Genomic DNA, 21227 nt, shown 5'->3' with positions numbered 1-21227 from the left:
GTGTCTGCGCCGCAGGAAGCGCCGCCTGGCGGGGGGGGCCGGCGGGGCCGCACGTGCCGGTGGAGGAATGCGGCGGGGCCGGCCCGGGGCGGGGCGGGGAGCGGCGGCGCTCGGCCATGGGGCGCCCGGTGCTGCTCGCCGCTGCCGCCGCGCTGCTGCTGCTGCTGCTACCGTCCAGGACAGGGGCCGCCGTGACCCGCCTCCGGGTCTCCGCCAACTTCGTGAGTGCCGGCGAAGGGAAGTGGCGGGGGAAGGTGTGGGGGGCGGGCGGCGCCGCGCTCACCCCCGTCTCTTTGCTTGCAGGAGTGCCGAGCCATCGGTGAGTAGCGGCGGGGCAGGGCTGTCAGCGCGGGGCTGCTCCTGCCCGCCGGTACCGGCTCCAGGGTGCGGCTGGCGGGATGGTGGGGCTTCCCCTGCCCGCGGCTACTGGGTCCCGGAGGATGGAGGGGCGGGGTTGGGGCGCTCCAGGTTTCCGGGGCACCGGGCTCCCCGCTTCCGAGGACTCCCGATCCCCGAAACTTCCTGGCTTCTGGGGCTCCCCGCTTCCAAAGACTCTGGATCCCCGGAGCTCCCTGTTTCCGAGCACTCCCGAACCCCGAGGATTCCTGCTTCCAAGGACTCTGAATCACTGAGGCTCCCAGTTTGTCAGGACTCTGGATCCCCGGGGCGCCTCCCTTCCGACTACACCCCGGGACTCCCCGGGGCTCTCCCCGTTCCAAGCATTCCCAGTCCCCAGGGCTCCTACTGCCTGCGGGACCCCGGCGCACGGCCGCCCCCGGTCTGCTCTCGCCCTGCAGCCGACAGGACGCTGAGCCGCCCCCGCTGCCGCCGCCCTACCCGCCCCGTGCCGCCGCTGGAGCCGCCCGCCCTGTCGCTGAGCCCTGCCCGGCTGTGCCTGCCCGCGCAGCCCTGCCAGCCCTGCCTCAGGGTGCGCCTGGCCCTCCCCACCTCAGGTACGGGCAGGGGCGGCGAGGCCGGGCATCCCGCGGCAGGGGACGCACAGCCAGTTCCCCCACCCGTGTCAGCGCCCCGCGCCGGTTTCTCGCAGAGCTCGGCGGTGTCCGGGGACTGCAGCTCACCTTCCTGGAGCTGGACTCCAACCGGGCTGGCTGGCTGCAGGTTTGGCAGCGACGCCGGGTGCTGGGCAGCTCAGCGGTGAGTGCGGTGCGCGGTGGAGCGGGGCGCACCAAGGCCCGGAATCCTCCTGACGCCCTGCTCCCCGCAGTGGCAGGTGCAGTTCGACTGCTTCCCGGCAGAGAGCGGCCGGCAAGTCCTCGTCTCCCTTCGCACCATCCCAGATCGGGGCTTGGCCCTAAGCTGCAGCGGCATGGTGACCGCTGAGCCACCCGGTGAGACTGATGGGGTTGGGAGGTGTCCTGGGGGGACGCCGGTAGCAGCTGACCTCCTGCCTGCTCTGCAGGGCCTGTCTTTAGCCATGATTGGGTCCCTAAGGTGCGGGCCATTGAGGTGCGGGTGCCCGCGGGTCCTGCCCTCATGGTGCGGCTGTGCCACCAGCTGGCCCTGGAGTGTGAGGAGCTGCCCCAGCCCTTCCACCAGCAGGTAATGGCTCTGCCCCCTGACAGAGCGACACAATCCCCCCATCCCAGACTCAGGGACGCAATCCCTGCCAGCTGATGCTCACTCCATGTTGCAGGTGCTGGTGTCAGGAGGCCACCACATCTTACTGCCGTATGAGTTCCTGGTGCCCTGCCTGTGCATTGAGGTGGGTTGCCCTCTCTGACAGCCACCAGAGCCCCTTCCTCTCCCCTTGCGTGAGGGGTGGGGACATATCTTGCTCTGACCATCATGCTCTGCTGCCCAGGCCTCCTACTCCCACCATGACAGCCCACGGAGAAAGCTCTGCCCCTTCCGTGACCACCCAGATGCCTGTGAGTGCCTGGTGCCTGTGGGGAGGAGAGCTGCATCTCAAGGGTGTCCCTCGGTGTCTCCTCACCCCACTGATGTGGTGTTCCACAGATGGCCCCGAGCTGTGGTCCTCGGTGCGCTTTCATGACTACAGCAGCAGCACCAAGGACCAGATGGTGATGGCGCTGAGTGCCAGCTGCCCCCTGCACCCACGGGCCACCCTCTGCTGGAGGGAGGCAGCAGATGAGGCTGCACCCTGTCACGACATCCCCAATTCCACAGCCAGTGAAGATGAGCAGGTGAGGGCTCCTGAGCTTCAAGTGTCACAGGATGTGGGACCATGTCACTGGCTGAGGCATCCACTGGATGTCAGGGTCTTTATAGGGCAGTGGGTAGGCACTGGGGTGCCCGTGGGCTGTGTGGGTCAGAGGTGGTAACTGACACACTCTCCATTTGTTCCAGGTGTACATACTGGACAAGGTGGACGTGCACCCCCAGCTCTGCTTCCGAGTAAGTCCCTGTGGGTGGGTGGGCACCATCTCAGAAGGGGCTGGGGGACTGTGGTGGGTGAGGGCAGCTCACCCTGCCCTTTGTTGGTCCTATGTCCCCTCAGTTCTCCTACAAGAACAGCAGCCACGTGGAGTGTCCGCACCAGTCAGGTAAGTCCTATGGGCAGGAGGCAGTCCTGGGCTAAGCACAGCCCTGCCCTGTGATCCCTTGCACCCCGCACCCCATTGGGCATCCTGCAACCTCCCCTCTCTCTCTGATGGCCACAGAGACTGCCTGGAATGTCTCAGTGAGTGTCTGGGGACTCCAGCTGCACCTGCACCTCACCTCCCGCATCCCTGCAGCCTTCAGTGCAGCCCTGTGCCAGCGCCAGGGTGGGCAGTGTGAACCCGAGGCCCCACTCTACACTGTCACACAGGTGAGTAGTGCAGGGCTGGGGGGGACGTGGTGGGTACAGACCTGCACTGACCCTGCCCTTGTACTTTGCAGCCAGAGGGCTCTGCTCCAGGGGAGTTGGCACTGCTGCTGCCAGTGCAGGTCCTGGGCAGCTGCGTGCTGGTAAGGTGACCCTTGTGCAGTCATCTGTGCTATGGGGCAGCCAACATGGTCCCTCTCTCACCCAGCCCCTTCCCCAGGTGTGGCGTTCGGACGTGCATTTTGCTCGGAAGCAGCTGCTCTGTCCCGATGGTGAGAGAGGGTCCTGGAGGGGACTCAGGGGGCAGTGGAAATGGGCAGACAGCCCCTTTACTGCCCCTCTCCCAGTCTCCCGCAGGCACTTCGGGCTGCTGGGGCTGGTGCTGGCACTGGGACTGGTGGTGACTGTGCTGCTCTTCAACTGCCGTGGTTCCTGGAGGCCAAATGATGGTGAGGAGCACCCAAGGGGGCTGCAGGAGGGACAGGAGAGCTGAGTAGGACATGGAGCTGAGCTGTCACTGCTGTCACCTCCACCCTGCAGGTGTCCCTGACAGACGCCCCGTGCTGCTGCTGTACTCGCCAGACTCAGAGGAGCACCTGGGGCTGGTGTGTGCCCTGGCCCAGCGGCTGCGCACAGGGCTGGGCTGCGACGTGCGCCTGGACCTGTGGGAAGCAGGTGGCTTGGGTCAGGCGGGTGCCCTGCCTTGGCTCTATGCCCAGCGGGGCCATGTGGGCCGCCAGCGTGGCACTGTCCTCCTCCTCTGGAGCCGGGGCAGTGCCCGACTCTTTCATCGGTGGCAGGTCGGGATGGCCGACGGGACGCCCGGGGATGCCCATGACATTTTTGGGGCAGCCATGGCCTGCCTGCATGGGGAGCTGGGGGCAGCGGGCCGCGGCAGCGGGTGGGTCCTGGCATACTTCAGCCGGCTCTGCAGCCCCCGCGATGTCCCCCGACCCCTTCGGCCTCTGCCCACCTACCGCCTGCCCCGACAGCTGCCCGGTCTGCTGGGTGCCCTGCGGGGCAGCCCCCCGGCCCCTCGCCGCTGCGGCAGGGCAGGGGACCTCCTGCATCGGCTGCTGGAGGTGGGGGCTAGGGAAGGCAGTCCCCCACCCCAGCCCCCCGGGGCAGCTTCTGGCACCTGAGTGCCCAGGCTGGGCCTGAGCTGGGCATGGCTGCAGGGGGTGCAGGGCTGAATGCAGCCCCGCGGTGAGGGCAGGGGTTCTGCCAGGAAAAGGCAGGATTCAGGTGAGCATGTGCCCACTGCAAGGGCAGGAGGGGCACCCATGGGTGCCCCCGGAGGGGCTGCGGGGGTCCAAGCAGGACTGGCCTCAGTCATGGAGTGTACTGCTGCAGCTGGAGTGAGCATCCAGCTGTCATCTGTGGCCGGGAGCGGAGATGCTGTCCCGAGCAGGGGCAGCTTTATTCCCATACAGGGACCTGCTCCAGAGGAGAGCCCATAGAAGCCCCTTTGGCTGCCACAGGCAAGCGAGGAGTTGGGGTGGTGCAGGAAGAAGCTGAGAGATGGGGAGGCTCCCTGCCCTGCCCAAGCACAGGTGGCTAGAGAGGCAGGTGCTGGACACAGCCCGGCCCTGCTCTTTGCCTCGACATTGCCAGCAGGACTTGATCTGGGGTGGAAGCAATAAAGGTGTCATTTCACCCTGCCCTGATGTCTCTCTGGCGTATCGGGAGGGATTTGTTGGTTCCCTGGAGGGTCAGAGGCTGTCCGGTGCAGCACGGAGGGGCAGGAGGACGCACCCGGCCGGGCACAGCCTGTACCGGCACGGCTGCCACACCATGTCCCACCGCCGCTGCGGCTGCCTGGGGCCAGCCTGGCACCGTGCCCGTGCCGGGGAGCCAGCTCGTCTCTGTGGGGCCCCAAGCCGTCCCCGAGGGTGGCGGGACGCGGAGCCCTCCGCGGCCGGTGCGGGAGCAGAGGCCCCACCCCAGGGCGGCTGCTGACGCCACGCAAGGACCGGGTGTCCGGGATCGGAGCAGGAAGCGGGAGCGTCGGCGGCGGTGGGGCCCGTGGAGCCGGGAGAGGGGCTGGTGGGGAGCAGCCGGCGTGGGGCCGGGGCGCCCCGAGGCCCCGGCCCCTCCATGCGCGCACTGGGGCCGCTCCTGCTGGCGCTGGTGCTGGGGTCGGCGGGTGGCCGTGGGGACCCCCGCGACAGCCTGGCCTGCTCCCAGGTGGGTTGGTGCCACCAGCGCACAGGCGTCGGGCACCTGGCACCGCCACCGGCCTCACCCCTGCCTCCCCCAGGGCCTCACCTGCCGCCTCTTGGGTAAGTGCCATCGCCGTGCCACGGCCCCCACCCCACCCAGGGCATGGGGGCTCCACCGCCACGCTGCCCTCTGTCCCCCCAGACACCGATGTGCTGTGCGGGACAGAGCCCCCGGGGCCGAGGCAGGAGCTGGGCCTGGCTCGGCTGCGGCTGGAGCCGGCTCTGCGCTGCACTGAGCCCAAGGCCTGCGTGCCCTGCCTGGAGGCACGAGTGCGCCTGGCCTTGCCACCTGCCGCCAGCACCGCCGCCGAGCCCCGGCTCTCCGTGCAGCCGGGCACCGCTGGGACAGAGGACAGCGGTGATGGGGGACAGCGGTCACCAGCGGCTGGGGCCAGCGCATCCCGGCCCAACGTTACTGGGCTGCTGCTGCTCTCTGGGCACGCGTACGCCTCATCCCGCTGTGTGGCCGTGGAGGTCTGGGCACCCTTGGGCCCCACTCTGCGCAGCCGAACCGTGGTACGTAGATGTGGGGCACCGGGCATGGCTGTCCCAGCGCTGTCAGTCCCTGGGCACTGGGGATGTGGGCGCTGGCATCAGCACATCTCTGTGGCATGGGGGTCCCGTTCCCGTGCCCCAGGGAGGTGGGTGCTGGCGGTGCCGGTGCCTCACCACAGTGGGGTGGTGGTTTTCCTGCCCAGGGTTGGGTGATCTTCCGGTGCTTTGAGGCGCCGCTGGGCTCTGAACTCCACGTCTCGGCATACATGAACTCACGGGGCCGGCAGAGGCTGAGCCAGCAGCAGCGGGTGCCAGGTAAGCTCAGGCAGGTCCCCTCAGTGGTCCCCAGCCCCCCTGCCCACTGATTCACTGTCCCCACAGACTGTTCGTGGCCCGCAGCACAGGCTGCTGTACCCCAGTGCCAAGGTAAGTGCTGGCGTTACCCCGCCTCGGTTTGCATCCCCTGCGGAGAGCTGGGCAGTGGATGCCAGGGGCAAGAAGGACCCTGGAGGTGCTGTGCCCCATGCCACGGTGCTGTGCAGGCAGTGCCAGGAGCTGGGCGACCTGAGCTGCCTCTCATACAGTGCCCAGGCTGCGGGTCTCCCCAGGGCAGAAGGAGGTGGTTGTAGAGGTGGAGGGGGCTGCAGTAGGGCACAGCTACACACTCCGGCTCTACCACAACCACAGCCATGGCACCAGTGGGCCGGGGCGTGTGGTAACCACAGTGAGTATGCACCCTGTTCCCTGATCCCCCACCCTGTCTTCTGTTCTCCGGTCTCTGCCCTCCCCCCCGTTCCCGAGAAGCTGTGTCTGTGTTATAGGCAGTGTGCTGGGAGAGGGTCCCCTGGGACGAGATCCCCCTGGGTGACCCTGCTGGTGGCAATTTGCCATGGGGTGACCCACATTTGGTTGCCGGTAGCAGAGCAGTCCCATGAATTATGTCCTGCCTGCCGATGAGGTGCTGCCCTGTCTCTGCCTGCAGGTGGGCACTGTGGGGGGTGGCAGGATAAGTGGCCACTAAAGAGGGGCTCCAAGCTCCATATATCTCCCTCTGGCATCTCAGGGGGCCAGCCAGGTCACGATCACAGCATTAATACTTTTCTTGTCTTTCTCCCCACTCCCAGGTCTGGCCAGAAACCCAGGACCCACTGCGGACCACCCTGTGCCCTTTCTCTCATGGTACCTTCACTCTGAGGCTGGGCTTTAGGGGTCTGGGGCACAGGGGGACTTGAGGGGACACCGCATGGAATGACACTCCTCTCCTGGTGCTGCTGCAGATGCTGAGGCCTGGGAGCGACTGTGGGGACAGAGCCAGCTGGTCCTGCACGTCGAGGGGCAGGTGCTGACCTGCTCCCTCTCAGCCCCCTGTGACCTCCAGGCTGAGCTGGTGCCCTGCTGGCAGCCAGTGCCCTCCGGGCCCTGCCAACCCCTCCCTGGCCTGCAGCAGCCTGCCGGGGGGAAGGTGAGTGGGGCTCTGTGGGGCACTGGGGGCTTTGTGAAGCATGGTGGTGACAATTACAGAGCATCCCTTGCACTCACAGGGACCCCAGGAGTTTGGAGGGCTGCGGCCACACCCCAACCTCTGCGTGCAGGTAGGACACCACTCTGCCCCACGCTGTCCCATGGGCAGCCCCACGTCACCTCCAGACACTATTAATCTACTCTCTGGGGCAGGTGTGGAGCGGTGAGCAGGTCCGGCTGACCCAGTGCCTGCGGGACCGTGAGTACTGCTGGGGTGGGAGGGTAGGGGCAACCTGTGGGTCCAGCTGGGACCATCCTTGGCCTCCCCTCACTACCTACCCAGTCCGTTGGCACATTCCCAGGAGCGCTGTCCGGCCGCCCCGATGACCTCCTGCTGCTGGAGCATGGAGGGAATGCCTCACTGTGTGCTGTGGAGCGGGGTGCCTGCACACCCCTTGCCAGCTTCACCAGCAGGGTAAAGAGCGAGGGACCCCATGTCCTGGCAGCAGTGGCGCTGGTGGCACAGGGACCCCTGTGTCCAGCGGTGGTGGCAATGCTGTCTGAGCTGCTGTGTTGTTGCAGGGAGCAGGGCACCCTGGGCTGCTGGAGCAGGATCTGCAGCAGGACGTGGCAGTGGGGCAGTGCCAGCAGGTCAGTGTGAGCAGCCAGTGGGTAGTGGGCAGGGACTGGGCAGTGTCTGACATGTCCCTGTGTCCCCCACAGCTGTGGCACCCATCAAACAGAACTGGGGTTGTACTCTGGGCCTGTCCCCTGCACAAGTGTGAGTGTTGACAGCCACAGTGGGGGAGAGGAGGGATAATAGGGGGTTGAGGGAGGGGACGGCTGAGGGAGGGTCTCCTGTGGAGCTACTGGAGACCTTTGTTGGGTGTTGGGGGCCCTTGGTGGATGCAGATCCTGCCCTGCAGACCTGCGTACCCACTGGGCACTGGTGTGGATGGGAGTGCTACTGGGAGCCGCCTGTCTCCTACTGCTGCTCTTGTTGAAGAAGGAGGACATGAAAGGTGAGTGGTGCACTTCTGGGGGCTGTGCCTGGCATGGGACCCATCCTGGGACCTCACTGCCTCTCCTCCCTGCAGGATGGCTGAAATCCCTGAGGGCTGGCTATGGCTCCAAGGGTGAGTGTAGGTTGAGCCTGGGGCCTCAGGGGAAGTGGGGGGTCTATGCCTATCCCAGAGGGGTCAGAGGACAGAGTGAGGAGGTCCCCCACCCAGATTAGTTCATGTTTGCCTGCCTGACAGGGTAGGTAGGGGTATAGGGAAACACAGAAGAGGGTGAGAACCCTATGGAGGGGTGGGAGGGGGCAGATTGCAACCTGCCTCCTACCATATCTGTCCCTTAGGGTAGGTAAAGGGTTTGGCAAGGAAATAGGGGAACTCACGTCAGTGGTGGTCTCAGCTGCTTCCCATTGTGGCTGTTCTATAGCTTGGGTACAGGGGGTGATGCAGAGCTTGGGTGACAGAGGCAGGGGACGGTCTCCTCCATTGTGGGTGCTTCCCAACATGGCTCCCACCATAGGGTGGGTACAGGGTACCTCGAGGGACCCAGGCACTGATGATCTCCCCCTCAGGTCTGCTGCAAGGCCGGCGGGCACTGCTGGTGCACGCGGCAGAGCCGGTGGCGGAGCGGGCAGCGTGTGCCTTGATGGCAGCTCTGCAGTCACTGGGGCTGACGGTGGTGGCAGCGCCGGGGGGTGGCAGTGGGGTAGCGGCTCTGGGGCCACTGCCCTGGCTGCACGCCCAGCACCACCGGGCACTGCGTGACAGTGACACCATCATCCTGCTCCTCTCTCCGGCAGCCGTGGCTGCTGCACGGCAGTGGGACGCAGGGGCCAGGGTTGTGCCAGAGTCCAGGGCTGCTGAAAGCAGCCTTGGGCCCCGGCAGAACCCTGACCCTGATGATGTCCCCTCTGTGGCACCCTGCGAGGTGTTTGCGGCGGCTCTGTCCTGTGCCATGCCAGTGCTGGCGGTGGCCAAGGGGCACTACGTGGTGGCCCGGCTGGAGGCCCTGGTGCCGGCAGTGCCCCCAGCGCTGTGGGCAGCCCCTGCCTTCGCACTGCCCAGCGAGGTGGAGGGGTTCTTGCGGGCACTGGCAGGCCCAGCTCAGCAGAGGGGCCGGTGTCTAGAGCCTTATGTGGCGGCGGTGGCCGAGGCTCTGCAGCGGGCCGTAGGACAATAAAGGGGTGACAGTGCTTTTGCTGAGTGTGATTCCAGCTCTGAGTCCAATGGGGACTGGGATGGGCTGGGAAGGGGTGATGGGGTGGACTCGGGTGGCATGGAGAGGGATGATGGGGAGGTAGAGGGGGGTGGGGACAAGAGGGGGGCTGGGCTGTTTGGGGCGTGAAGGGGAAGGGGGCTTTTTGATTGGAGGGTGGATGGGGAACTCAACTAGGTTGGGGTGGTGATTGGGAACTGGACCAACTCATTGAGGGATGATTGGCAACTGGGACAATTTGGGGGAAAGTGTGAGAACAAACTGAACCAGTCTAGGGTGAGACGAGGTAACCGGGCAAATTTGGGTACAGTGAGAGGGAACTGGACCAGCTTGATTGGAGGGGGCAAAAGTGAAGCCACCTGGTTTAGCTGGAAGTGAGGGGGGGATGTTTAGAGGCCAGGTGAGGTCCGGGCCGGTGCGGAGCGCTCCGTGCAGCCGGCCCCGCTCCGTGCGGGGTCACCGACTGCAGCCCGCCCGCACCGCCCCCGCCCCGGGCCTTTGCCCGCGGCCCCTTTAAGGCGCGGTGGGCGGGCCCGGGGCGCGGCGCGGATTGGCTGGGAGCGGGGGGCCGGCGGCGGCGGCGCGCAGCCATTGGCGGGGCGGCGGGCGCTGAGTCAGCGGGCGCGGCCCGCGTGGTGCGGGCGGGGCGGGCGGACGATGGCGCCGCTGCCGCGCTCGCCCGGGCGCGGGGGGCCCGGGCTGGGGGCCGCCCTCCTGGGGGCCGCCCTCCTCGCGGGGGTCCTGCTCGCCGTTCACGCCGACCCCGACTCCCACCGAGACGGGGCCGAGCCGTGCCGAGCTTGCCGCGGCCTCGCCGACAGCTTCATCAGGGTGCGCGGCGGCGGGGCACAGGAATGATGGAGGCCGCGGCGAGGGGGCACACGGGGCGTGATGGCACCGAGGGGTGTGGGTTTACACAGCCGCTGCTTCGGGGGGGGCCTGGGGCGAGGGGACAGTGACGGGAGGGGCCCACGGGTGGCAGACGTGGGGGACACGGCCTGGAGGTGACAGAGGGGAAGAAGGGGGGCTGGGTGGGGTGATGGGGTTGGGGGGCCCAGAGGCATCCCGGGCCGGGGGATAAGGGTGGTGACGGGGCCCGCTGGCGGGGTGGTTCGCGGGGGACAGAGGTGAAGTGGAGGCACTCCTACAGCATTCGCAGGGACACAGTGACTGAGCTCTGGGGAGGGGAGAGGGTGGCAGGTCCCTGGAGATGATGTGTCTTGTGGAACCCTACGGATGAAAGTTACTGGGGGGGTTCCATACCTGCACTGCCACTCCCCCATGCACCCAGGGCCTGGAGCGGACAGAGCATGAGGGCTTTGGTGGAGGTAACACAGCCTGGGAGGAGGAGAAGCTGTCCAAGTACCAGCACAGGTAAGTGACCCCAGTGAGGGGCTGGGGGAGCCCAGCTGCTCCAGAAGTCATACCCCACACTGGCTTGTGTCCCTGCAGTGAGACTCGTCTGCTGGAGGTGCTGGAGGGTGTCTGTGCCCCCTCGGACTTCGCCTGTCACCAGCTGCTGGAGCGGAGTGAGGAACACGTGGAGCAGTGGTGGTTCCATGAGTGAGTCTGGGGGCACGGACAGGGGGATGGGCAAGGGGCACAGGCAGATGGCAGGGGGCTGAGTGCTGTATCTTCCCCTCCCCAGGCAGCAGCAGCACCCTGACTTTTTCCAATGGCTGTGTGTGGACAGGCTGATGCTTTGCTGCCCGCCTGGCACTTACGGCCCGGACTGCCGGTGTGAGTAACTGTGGGATGAGCGGGGTGCTGGTGGGGCTGGAGGGACTCCCCTGGCTGCTGCCCTGTGTCCCGGCTGCCAGCCGGCTGGTCTCTCCCCACGCAGCCTGTGCCGGCGGGCCCCAGCAGCCCTGCAGTGGCAATGGGCGATGTGATGGTGACGGCACACGCCGCGGCACCGGCCTCTGCGTCTGCAGCCCGGGCTACGGTGGCCCCTTCTGTGCCGAGTGTGGTGATGGCTACTATGAGGCCTCGCGGAACAAGAGCCACCTCGTGTGTGCTGGTAGGTGGGGGCTCTATGGGTGCTGTGCAGCCTGGGCACAGGCAGCTCCCCCCTGCCTGTGCCCATGTGTCCCTCCCTGCCCGCAGAGTGCTACCAGGCGTGCGGGCGCTGCACGGGTCCCGAGGACTCCAGCTGCCTTCGCTGCAAGAGGGGCTGGGTGCTGCATGAGCACCGCTGCATCGGTGAGTGAAGGCCAGGGATGAGCTCAGGGCCATGGGGGCTTCGTCCCCGGAGCTGAGGCTCAGCGGGACTGTCCCCATCTCTCCTGCAGATATAGATGAGTGTGGCACAGAGATGGCGCATTGCCGAGCCAACCAGTACTGCGTCAACACAGAGGGCTCCTACGAGTGCCGAGGTCAGGGGGAGGTGGGGGGTTTTCATGCAGGTGGCTCTTCCCTGCTGGGGGCCAGCCCTGGCTGGGCTGGGAAGGAGCTCCAGCAGCAACCCTGGCTCCTTTCCCTGAGGCAGACTGCTCCACGGCTTGCATCGGCTGCATGGGCGCCGGGCCAGCTCGCTGCAAGAAATGCAACAAGGGCTACTGGCGGGATGGAGCCAAGTGCTTGGGTGAGTGCCTTCTGTGAACTGGGCGGCTATACTGCCCCCTCTTCACTGCCCAAGCCCTGCCTGAGCCCTGTCTCCCCCCCAGACGTGGATGAGTGTGCCAGTGCCGAGGAGCCAGTATGCACAGGGGTGCAGGAGGTGTGTGAGAACACAGAGGGCAGCTACCGGTGCGTCTGTGCCCAGGGCCACGTCCGCCGAGACGGGCAGTGCGTTGAGGACAAGCCCCCTGGTATGGCCTAATGCAATGCAGGGGGACATTGGGCAGGGGGTGTGGGACGTGGTGGGGGGCTCTTGCTGGTCAGCTGTGCCCTCCTATGAGTGTTGTCCATGCAGATGCCCCAGAGAAGGGCTTCTTTGATGACGTGACTGATGACGAGGTGGTGGTGCTGCAGCAGATGTTCTTTGGTGTGATGATCTGTGCCCTCGCCACGCTGGCTGCCAAGGGCGACATGGTCTTCACCGCCATCTTCATTGGCGCCGTGGCCGCCATGGCCGGCTACTGGCTCTCTGACCGCAGTGACCGTGTCCTCGATGGCTTCATGAAGGGCAGATAGCTCTGGAGCTGCTGGGCACAAGCAGAGGGGCAGACTCAGCTTGGGGTGCAGGGCCTCCCCCAGGCAGGGCTGGCTGCCAAGGCTGCGTCCTGTAGATGATGCTGTGCCCTGCATGTGTCCCCCAGCCCCCCCTTAGCATAGGGTCTTGTTTTCCCTGTCCCTGCAGAATGAGCCAGGAGTACCTGATCCTGGGGGCTCTCACACAGCCCTCTCTGGCTGGAGGGGTGATGCCAGGCAGTGCAGCATCGTGTGGGGGGCACAGCATGCTGCCCCCAGCTCCTTGTGCTCTGGAGGAGAGGCCTGGCATTGTGACAGGTGAGGGGGTGGAGGGGCAGGTGAGGGAGGGAACCTGCTATGTGCCCCCAGGCTGGGGCTCCTGGCCCTGTAAGACTCCCCTCCCATAAGGCCATTCCCTGTGGGAGAGTGGGGGGCTGGGTCCCTCCATGTCCTGAGCTGTGTGGCTGGGAGAGCTGCCCCCATCCCTGGGCAGAGCCCATCTCCCCTCCCAGGCTGGGGGCCAGGGGCCCCTCGCCACTGGCAGGGTGCTGTGCTGGTGACGGGGCCCTGCTGGAATGCATGAGTGTGGCCATTGCATTTGTCCGTGGTTTGTCCGTCGGGGTGTGCCCATCTGTCTGTGTGTCCATATCTCAGGAAATAAAGCTCTGCACACCCAGCTTGGCTGCTCAGGGTGGGAACTGGTGGGGATTGGGGGTGCTGCTGCCCACCACCACTTTCCCATGCCAACAGGACCATCTCCTCCTAGCATAAACTCTTTTATTTCTCTCATTTGGCACAAATGGAACCGCCCCTGCCCGGCCCTACCGGGGCACAGGATCAGACCCCCGCACCCTCACTGTAGGCTCATCGTCCTCCTGCGCCCCCAGTCTCTGCCTGTGCCGGGCTCAGAGCTCAATGGTGTCGCTGGAGAGGCTGCGGGAATCCACCGCCCTGCCAAGGGCTGGGAAGGCGCGGGGACCCTCGTGCTCCCCGCCGGCGGCTCCAGCGGGCACCAGGAGAGGGACCCGGCTGGGCGCCTCGTCCAGGGGCAGGCTGTCGGGCGAGGACAGCCCATGGCGCCAGGGGTTCCAGCTGATCTTCAGTGAGCTGCTCTCCAGCGAGCTGGCTGAGGCGGTGACAGTGACAGTGATGGTCCCGTGGGGCTGGCGGGGGCCGGGCAGCTCCGTGAGCGAGCTGCAGCGCACCATGCACCCCAAGCTGGGGGTCTGGTCAGGGGCTGGGGAGCCGTGCAGTGAGGAGCCGGAGCCGCGGCGGGGCCGGGCGAAGAGGCCGTCGTGCAGGAGGTGGCGGCGGCAGAGCGCCTGGTCGATGCTGCGGCGCAGGTCGATGGGGGACGGCGGGGGGAAGATCAGCTCTCCCAGGGACGGGGACGAGCCCTGCTCAAAGGCGGCGCAGGAGCGGGCGGCCAACATGTTGGGGCACTTGGGGCTCAGCCCCGGCATCCCGGTGCCGGCTGCCCAGACCTCGTTGCTGTCCTTCAGAGCCCGCAGGGGCAGCTGCTCCGCCGGGTTGCGGATGAGGTTCTTGGAGATGTCATTGGCGGGCGTCCGCTCCGCACCGGTGCCGCCGGTGCTGCCACCGGCCCAGTCGTAGCAGTTGTTGGGGTATTCGGGCGCTTCAGCTTTGCGGCCGGCGCAGAAGTACCGCAGTGCCTTGGCCCAGCAGGAGTGCCCGGCGGGGCTCCGGCGGCGGCACCGACAGCGCACAGGCTCGGCGGCGGCCGCCAGCAGCGCCAGGGCCGTGCCCAGCTCGCCGATCCGCAGCCAGAGCTGCGCCGCCCAGCTGGGCCGGGAGAAGCGCCCGTGGGGCCCCAGGACTCCTCGCAGCCACACAGCGCCGAAGAGCTGCAGCCCGCAGACCGGCAGCCCCGCCACCGCCGCCGCCAGAAGCGCCCGCGGCCCCGGCTGCGGCCCCGGCCCCTCGCAGGGCGCCCGCAGCAGCCGCCAGCACCCCCAGAGCCCCCCCAGCAGCAGCAGAGCCCCCGCCGCGCAGCCCAGCGCCTGCAGCCCCAGCGCGGCGCCCAGCCCCAGCCGCGGCGGCAGCAGGTCGGCGGCCCCCATCACCGCGCTCTGCAGGGCCGCCACAGCCCCCAGCGCCGGCAGCCCCCGCAGCCGCGACGGCAGCAGCTGGAGCTGGGCCAGGCGCTGCAGCCGCTGGAGCAGGAGGGCGAAGGCGGCGAGCAGCAGGGGGAAAGGGGCTGTGTGGAGCAGCAGCAGGGCCGGAGCGGGCAGACGGCCCCGTGCCCCGTAGGGATCCAGCAGCAGGAAGGTGGCCCGCAGCAGGCAGGCGGCCAGCAGCAGCCCGTGGGCCCCCGCAACGTGGAAAAGGTGTGGGGGCCGCAGGATGGCTGTCCCCGCCAGCCCGGCCAGGCAGCCCAGCGCCAGCAGCAGGAACACGGCAGCCACTCCATAGACATGAGCCTCCCAGGAGAAGCCCAGCTGGTGCTGCAGCTCGGCCCAGCGCAGCCCGGTCGCGTTGGCCACCGGCGCCGGGGGGGCACGGTCTGTGGAGTGTGGCTGCGGCGATGATGGATCTCGGGGGACTGGCTGAGGCGTCATCTCTGCCCGTCGCCACGTGGCCGAGGGGGTCGCAGTGCTGGGGCTTGGGGTCTGCGTCCCCGGCGTGTCTGCAGGTGGGAAGGAGGAGGACAGTCAGGGGGAACTGGGGGGCTTGGTGGCACTCGTCCCACACCTGCACCCCGCACTGGGCTGCATCAAATGCGGCACCCCAACACTGCAGCGGGGGATGCCCTGTGCTGGCTGGGGTTACGCCCACCGCTGCGTCCCGGGGTTTTCTCTCAGGACGCGCAGTACAAGGGGTGGCACAACCCCGGTCACGTCCCCCGTCCCCTTGGGGAAGCCCCCACCCACCGAGCGTTTAGCGCTAATCCCTGCGGGCAAGAGTAGATTAGGGCCGCTGTCAGGTGGCAATCCTGATTGAAGGTGTCACTGTGTCCCGGCTGGGCAGCCCAAGATAGCTGCCATCCCCCTCGCCAGCCCCGACCCCCCAGGGATGGGCTCCCACAGCATCTGCAGAACGGATGGGCTTGGGCGCAGCCCTGTATCACCTGGGTGCCTTGTCCCGAGCGTCCCCGTGGTGGGATGTGCCGTTGGCTGTGGGGTCGTTTTGGTGTCATTTGGGACACTCACAGGGCCCACGGCGCCCCGGACCTGCTGCGGGGAGCCGACGTCCTCCTCGGGCAGCAGCCCTGCGAGAGAGAGCAGAGCAAGGCAGTGACACATGCGGGCGCTTGGTCCCCGCCAAGGGATCCCCCCGCATTGCACTGGCTCCTACCTCTGCTCGGGGTACCAGGGGTGGCCGTGCTGGAGGAGGAAGGTGGCGCAGGGCCGGTGCTGAGGACAGACCCTGGGACGGGCTGGGGTCCCTGCTGCCCCGTAGTCCCAGGGTCTGTCCGGGGGCCCGCATCACCGGGGCTGGTGGTGGCGTGGCTGAGTGGAGCCCTCCGGGTGCTGCGCTGATGGGACGGGAGCGCTCGAGTCCAGGGCTCAGCCAGCCCCCAGGACTGGGCAGTGTGGCGCAGCTGTGGGGCAGAGCTGGGCAGAGCCGGGGAGGGGCTGGGGGGCTCTCCCGTGTCCCCCCAGCTGCCCACCAGCTGCACAGAGCCAGGGCTGGCATGGAGACCCCAGTCTGGCCCCGTGCCTGTGGGATCGGAGACGGGGGCTGTGCCCAGCGGGACCGACTGGCTGCTGGCTGGAGTGCGTTGTGCATCCTGAGAGAGGCCCGGGACCACTGTGTGTCCCTCTGCCGCTGTGTGTCCCGCTGTCCTCATGCCTGCCGCCAGCGTGGGGTCCAGGTCAGTGGTGGATACGGTTGGCTGAGGGCTGGGGGTGCCGACTGTCTTGGAGATGCTGTGCCTGGACAGGGAAAGGCCCTGCCCTGCCCAGGGTGGCCCTGGAGAATCTGCCCCTCTGTCCATGGGCACCTCAGGGCCCAGTGTATTCAGTGCAGAGCCATGGGGCAGGGAGCTGTCCTGGCCTTCCGCTTCGTGCCCTTGCCAGGCAACAAGTGGCTCCTCTGTCATAGCCAGGACTGTGCTGCCATCCCTCCAGACCTTGGTATCAGCGCCTGTCATAGTGGTTTCCATCTCCAGGGGTGCCCTGGTACCATCCCCTGCCTGCAGTGGCAAGGACCAGTGCACGGGGTGCTTGACCCCCCAGCGCTCACTCCTTGGGGCCCCGGCACCACTCGGATCCCCCGATGCCTCCCAGGTGGGGGATGGGCCTGGCCACTGCTGTCCCCAGGCAGGGCGGTGCAAGGGGTCCCCACCTAAGGACAGCCCTGCTGGCAGCACCCCCTGGGCCTTGGCAGGGACTCCGGTGGCCAGGAGCATCCCCCAGGTGACAAGCTGTGCTGCAGCCATGGTGAGTTGACCCTGTGGGAATGGGGATCCGGTGAGCCAGGATCCGTGGCAGCTGCCTAGGTTACTCTTGCAGCTGGCTGTGATGCTGCTGTGCCTTGGCGACCCACTGCCCAGGGAGAGAGACAGTGGCTTGGCTGTCCCTTTCCGGGTAGCCCCGGGCTCTGTTCCCAGCTGTCCCTGTCCCCAGTGGCCCCGTTCCCAGTCTTCCCTTTCCCAATGTCCACTGGTGTTCCCCATCCCGGTGTCTCCAGTGTGGGTGGTCCTTGGTGCTTAGTGGTCCTGACCCCCAACATCCACGGTGTCCCTTTCCTAGTGTTCCATCCTCAATGTCCCCTCCCCAGTGCTCAGTCCTGGCGTCCCTCTCGGTGTCCCCTCCCCGGTTCTCCATCCCCAGTTCTCGCCCGATGTCCCCGCCGCTGGCGGCCCCGCTCCGCCGCGCGCCGTTCACCTTGGCGCGTCCCGGCCGCATCCCGGCGGGGATGCTCGGCCCGGTGCCCCGCGCTGCCGCCGCACACACGGCTCAGACCCGCCGGGCCGGGAACGAGGCCGGGACCGCCAGGGTGCTGCGGCGGTGGCCCCGCGGCGCGGTGCGTGTTACCGGCGGGGCTGCGCGGCGGAGTCGGGCCGCGGCCGGTGCGGGACCACAGCGGGGCCGGCGCGGCCGCCGCATCCCGCCGACCCCACCCGCAGCGCGCCGGGCCGGCTCCACCGCTCGGTGCCCGGTGCGCGGTGCGCGGGCCGCGGTGCCGCCAGCCCCCTCCCGCCGCCCGCCGCAGCACTGGCGGCCCCAGAACTGGTGCCCCGGGAGCCGCAGCCCCCCGCGCTGACCTGCCGGTGCCGGTGCCGGTGCGGGCGGGCCGGGCTCTGCGGCGGAGCGGGCGGCGGCGGCGGCAGCGGCAGCCGGTCACGCGCCGCCCCGAGCCGCGGGCACCCGCACGGGAGCCCGCCCGCACCGGGAGGGGGGGGCGCGGGGCACGGCCGAGGCCGCTGCCGGGACGGGATCCTCAGGGCCGGGCACGGGAGCGAGCGGGTCCGTGGGGCTCAGCTCAGTCCGAGGCAGGTTGGTGTGGATTCCCGGGGACGGTTTCTCCCTGGCGCAGATCCTCCTGGACGGGGATTCCGGAGGGGCCACAGGGCAGGTTCCCGGGGGCCAGGACGCGGCGGGGCGGCGGAGAGGAGATGCTGTCCGCGGGGCGGGCAGGGCTGCTCGGCCGAGGTTGGTACCGCGCCCGCCGGGGTAGGTGGGGGAAGGAGGCAGTCGGACCCACTAGCAGAGTCCTGAGGAAGGTCCGAGGGGGCCCTGCCCCACACCTGCCCCAAACCTGCCCCACACTTGTCTCTCAAAGGCCCAGCACGGATATCAGTACCCTGGCAGCCACTGGGATGTGGGACCCTGCCAAGGTTAAGGTAATTAGTTAATCTGCTTAATTGTCCGGCTGGAAAACTGCCCACCCTGCTAGGGCTTGAGCTGGCAATGGTATGGCCACAAGGTCTAAAAGTCACATCAGCTCAGGACTCCATCCTGCATGGTGACACCTGCACTCCAGCTCCCCTCCTGCACTCCCGCTCTTCCCGGCCTGCACCTCAGCAGTGCCTGAGCTGCTGAAGCCTTGGCAAAGTCCTGTCATCACCATTGCTCTTCTCTTGCCAGGCCAGCAGGTACGTGTGGTACCTCAGGTCCCCATGACAGCACCTGTGTGTTGGCAGTAATACAAGTGTCCCACTCTTGATCCCTGCCACCTCTCCATTCCCAGGGCACTATGTTCACCACTAGCACTGGTGGCATTTCTGGTCCCCAGTCCACTCCTCTGTGGGGTCAGGTGGCTATGGCAGCCAGCTGAGCGCAGGGTCCAGGAATTTGGGCACTGCCGGCACACTGGGCCCCAGAAGGAAACAGGCAGGCAGCTAGTCTGGGGATTAGTGCTGGGGAGGCTGCACAGGGGAGAGTGCAGGTGATCCTGCACTGCACCATGCACTGCCAGCACTGGGCACCACCGCAGCTGGATGGTCTCATCCTGAGGAAGGTGCAGCTGCAGTGCTGAGCGTGCAGTGGGACTGTGGGACGGGAGCTGGCTGTGCCCAATATGCCACAGTCATTGGAGCACCTCTAGCACAAGGCAGGGGCAGTGCAGCCACCTCCACATCCTCGGTGCTGTCAGAGGTTTCCTCCTCTGCCAAGTGACTCACTGGCAGATGAAAAGCTGAGCCCCCTGCTCTGTGCTGCTGCGGCAGCCACGTGCCTGCTGCCTGCACAGCTGGGGCACTGGGTGGAGGATGCAAACAGTTTTCTCAACTCCTCTGCCCACGGTTACTTGGGTGTCACAGGCTTTTGATCACTGTTCTCCTCCTGGGTTCTCCTCCAAGAAAGCTCCAAAACTCCAGTTCCAGAGAAAATTGCCTCAATTAAATGCCCTCAGACAAACTGGAACCCAACTTTGCTTTTTTTCTGATCATTGTGTGTGTTTTGTGGTTCTGCCCTGTGCCCTCCACAGTTCTTGGCCGTGCTGCGGGAGGAACCACCCTGCCACCTTCCCTGGTTGAAGGGTGAGACAAGACCTCTACAAACAGCGGTACTGGCAGCTCCATGGACACAAAGGCCAGGAGAAACCACACATACCTGGGGCATGGCTGATCCAGCAAGGAGCCAGGGACAGTGAACTGGGAGTACAGGCTGGGAGGCAGGACCAGCTCCACCAGGGTGCAAGCAGATTATCTTGGAAATCTGCTACCATGCAGCATGCACACTTCCATTTTTGTCCAGCAAGACTGGGAGAGGAGCTGACATTGTCACAGCCATATTGGGACAAATGCTCCTGTTGGCAGCTAAAACCCTGGAGGAGACCCTGAGTGGGAATAAGCAGGAGGACTGTGGGGGCCAGGGTGGCACTCTGGAGCTTCATCCCATTCACCAGGGAGGTTGTCCTATGCAAGGGGAGGCATTGCTGGCTGCTCTTGCTGTTACACCTCCATCTCCAGGGATTTTGTTTTGCACTGTGTTCCAGTGTGTGTGTGTGGCAAGGAGCTGCAGGGTCCCCAGGGCAGCCCTGCGTTGCACCCCACAGCACTGATACTCCATCTCGGTGTGCCAAAGAGGCAGTCCCTGCTCTGTGTCTGCACAGGGGCTTACAGCAGACACCTCCAGAGGTCCCTCCAAGCTCAGCCATGTGCTGCCGAGCTCCCTGCATCCACACCAGGGGCTGCACAGAGACCTGCACCAGTCCTTACCAATCCCAAAGTGCACGGAGTGGCAAGCCCACCAAACAGGTTTTGCCCAGCAAAGGCCGTGCTGGGGCTGCTGGGGAGGTGGGTACACAAGGGCAATGTGAAACAAACGGCCACTCCTGCTGGCAGCCATCACCAATCCCCTTTGCTAACAGGGGGGTCCCAAGGCTCTGGGGGCTCCCAAATCTGACTATCACCCCCCATTCTCCTTGTTAATTGACATCACTGGACCAATTTTAAGCTGGAAGGGTGAAGGTTTCCATCTTTAAACACCAGAGAGGAGCGAAAAAAAAGAATCATCCTAATTCCACAATCGGGGGGAGTTAAACAGCTAAAGAACAGATGACTGTTCTCCTGCTGGAATGAGACTCTGCCTCTCCCAAAAAAAAAAAAAAAAAAAAAAAAAAAAAAAAAAAAAAAAATCTAAAAAACATAGAGACACTCACTGGACTCTGGTGAAGATGAGTTTATTAAAGCCAGAAGAAAGGGATCACAGCCATTTCCCTTGGGATGGCAAAGCTGGATAATTTGGTTTTGTGGCAGTCTGGTTTTATCAACACCAAAATGTTTCTTTTGCTGCTAGCATTTCAGATCAAAAATCAAACGTGACACCAATGCCCAAAGCAGTGGGAGCTGCCCACAGTCATAGCTGAGTACCCTGAAGAGAGTTGCTCTGTGGGAATTGGGTCTGTCCAGACATCTCATCTGCTGGATCTGCCTGTTGTATCTTTGGTTTCTGAGAACTACTGCCCTTGAAAAGGGTATGTTGGAGGATTCCTTAATCAGCAAGAGATACAAAAGACAAATAAAGTAGAAACAAAATAACCTCCTGGAATCTCTGATACTGAGGAATTTCAGCCTGTAAGGAGAAGAGATACAGTACTAGCCAAACCTGAGACGCTGGGGTTTGGTTTTCCACAGTTAAACCTCTTCCTGCCCAAAGTTCACAAACAACTCCTGAGACAAATCTGAACCCGATTGAAATCAACCAGAACAATACTACTCTACTAAAAACCTCAACTTTGACATAACAAACCAACAGAGATACTACAAGTGAGAAACAGAGTGAAGCCTTGGGCCACAGAGATAGCATTGTATCAATCTAGCTGAGGAGTTTCCAGTAGATCTCAGTGCCAAATCTGACTGAGCTGACAGTATGTTCTGCCAGCCCTCTCCTCCCCAGGAATGTCAGGTAGTCGCTGCTGTGTAAATGCAATGGTAACTCAAGCCCATGGCATCTCTGCTGGGAGTGGGGAAGTAAAGCAACACAGAT

General features: G+C 65.6%; 4 protein-coding genes across 13 annotated transcripts; 3 read left to right on the top strand and 1 right to left on the bottom strand.

Moving 5' to 3' along the window:
• Positions 1-4449, top strand: IL17RE (interleukin 17 receptor E). The gene is made up of 16 exons (XM_085590420.1): positions 1-221; positions 304-319; positions 798-953; positions 1049-1155; positions 1226-1349; positions 1421-1560; positions 1655-1723; positions 1823-1889; positions 1978-2165; positions 2329-2376; positions 2480-2525; positions 2643-2791; positions 2863-2931; positions 3009-3060; positions 3136-3237; positions 3329-4449. The coding sequence occupies exons 1-16, from the start codon at positions 117-119 to the stop codon at positions 3928-3930; spliced, it is 2040 nt and encodes a 679-aa protein (XP_085446546.1). The 5' UTR covers positions 1-116; the 3' UTR covers positions 3931-4449.
• IL17RC (interleukin 17 receptor C) lies at positions 4444-9175 on the top strand. Of its 6 annotated transcripts, none has more exons than XM_031505924.3 (17): positions 4758-4975; positions 5049-5070; positions 5153-5526; positions 5709-5820; positions 5887-5931; positions 6090-6229; positions 6425-6487; positions 6630-6684; positions 6783-6967; positions 7047-7097; positions 7180-7225; positions 7329-7441; positions 7549-7617; positions 7690-7747; positions 7893-7988; positions 8064-8102; positions 8555-9175. In XM_031505924.3, the coding sequence occupies exons 1-17, from the start codon at positions 4886-4888 to the stop codon at positions 9160-9162; spliced, it is 2166 nt and encodes a 721-aa protein (XP_031361784.3). In that variant the 5' UTR covers positions 4758-4885; the 3' UTR covers positions 9163-9175. The 6 variants fall into 6 exon arrangements, with proteins under 6 accessions (XP_085446542.1, XP_085446541.1, XP_085446544.1 ...); XM_085590419.1 differs by having other exon boundaries at positions 4768-4975; positions 6428-6487; XM_085590416.1 differs by having other exon boundaries at positions 4444-4975; positions 5049-5526; positions 6428-6487.
• Positions 9176-9835: 660 nt separating this feature from the next.
• Positions 9836-13006, top strand: CRELD1 (CRELD disulfide isomerase 1). Of its 2 annotated transcripts, none has more exons than XM_085590410.1 (10): positions 9836-10029; positions 10490-10572; positions 10651-10761; positions 10847-10938; positions 11042-11218; positions 11305-11400; positions 11490-11573; positions 11687-11782; positions 11865-12008; positions 12500-13006. In XM_085590410.1, the coding sequence occupies exons 1-10, from the start codon at positions 9856-9858 to the stop codon at positions 12502-12504; spliced, it is 1062 nt and encodes a 353-aa protein (XP_085446536.1). In that variant the 5' UTR covers positions 9836-9855; the 3' UTR covers positions 12505-13006. The 2 variants fall into 2 exon arrangements, with proteins under 2 accessions (XP_085446536.1, XP_021386979.2); XM_021531304.3 differs by having other exon boundaries at positions 12113-13006.
• Positions 13007-13090: 84 nt separating this feature from the next.
• Positions 13091-17663, bottom strand: PRRT3 (proline rich transmembrane protein 3). Of its 4 annotated transcripts, none has more exons than XM_085590404.1 (4): positions 17561-17663; positions 15646-16744; positions 15419-15559; positions 13091-14977 (listed from the first exon to the last, which is right to left on the bottom strand). In XM_085590404.1, exons 2-4 carry the CDS (start codon positions 16730-16732, stop codon positions 13236-13238), a joined length of 2970 nt encoding a protein of 989 aa, XP_085446530.1. In that variant the 5' UTR covers positions 16733-16744; positions 17561-17663; the 3' UTR covers positions 13091-13235. The 4 variants fall into 4 exon arrangements, with proteins under 4 accessions (XP_085446530.1, XP_085446531.1, XP_085446529.1 ...); XM_085590405.1 differs by having other exon boundaries at positions 15646-16437; positions 17561-17658; XM_085590403.1 differs by lacking the exon at positions 17561-17663 and having other exon boundaries at positions 15646-16437; positions 16537-17095.
• Between the last annotated feature and the right edge of the window lie 3564 nt (positions 17664-21227).

This window comes from Lonchura striata, chromosome 12 (genome assembly GCF_050655825.1).
Source record: "Lonchura striata isolate lonStrDom1 chromosome 12, ASM5065582v1, whole genome shotgun sequence".
NCBI classification, from domain to species: domain Eukaryota; kingdom Metazoa; phylum Chordata; class Aves; order Passeriformes; family Estrildidae; genus Lonchura; species Lonchura striata.
The sequence above is the reverse complement of the archived record's forward strand: the minus strand, read 5'-3'. Positions and strand labels throughout refer to the sequence as shown.

Coding starts and splice junctions, on each gene's coding strand:
- IL17RE (XM_085590420.1), top strand. CDS start 117: ATGGGGCGCCCGGTGCTGCTCGCCGCTGCCGCCGCGCTGCTGCTGCTG. Junction 1,156..1,225: donor GGGTGCTGGGCAGCTCAGCG/GTGAGTGCGGTG, acceptor TGCTCCCCGCAG/TGGCAGGTGCAGTTCGACTG. Junction 1,890..1,977: donor CCGTGACCACCCAGATGCCT/GTGAGTGCCTGG, acceptor GGTGTTCCACAG/ATGGCCCCGAGCTGTGGTCC.
- IL17RC (XM_085590415.1), top strand. CDS start 4,455: ATGTCTCTCTGGCGTATCGGGAGGGATTTGTTGGTTCCCTGGAGGGTC. Junction 5,932..6,089: donor TGCTGTACCCCAGTGCCAAG/GTAAGTGCTGGC, acceptor CCTCTCATACAG/TGCCCAGGCTGCGGGTCTCC. Junction 7,618..7,689: donor CAGTGGGGCAGTGCCAGCAG/GTCAGTGTGAGC, acceptor TGTCCCCCACAG/CTGTGGCACCCATCAAACAG.
- CRELD1 (XM_021531304.3), top strand. CDS start 9,856: ATGGCGCCGCTGCCGCGCTCGCCCGGGCGCGGGGGGCCCGGGCTGGGG. Junction 10,030..10,489: donor TCGCCGACAGCTTCATCAGG/GTGCGCGGCGGC, acceptor CCATGCACCCAG/GGCCTGGAGCGGACAGAGCA. Junction 10,939..11,041: donor TTACGGCCCGGACTGCCGGT/GTGAGTAACTGT, acceptor CTCCCCACGCAG/CCTGTGCCGGCGGGCCCCAG.
- PRRT3 (XM_031505923.3), bottom strand. CDS start 16,969: ATGGGGAACACCAGTGGACATTGGGAAAGGGAAGACTGGGAACGGGGC. Junction 15,560..15,645: donor CCCTGGTACCCCGAGCAGAG/GTAGGAGCCAGT, acceptor TCTCTCTCGCAG/GGCTGCTGCCCGAGGAGGAC. Junction 14,978..15,418: donor GCTCGGGACAAGGCACCCAG/GTGATACAGGGC, acceptor TCCCACCTGCAG/ACACGCCGGGGACGCAGACC.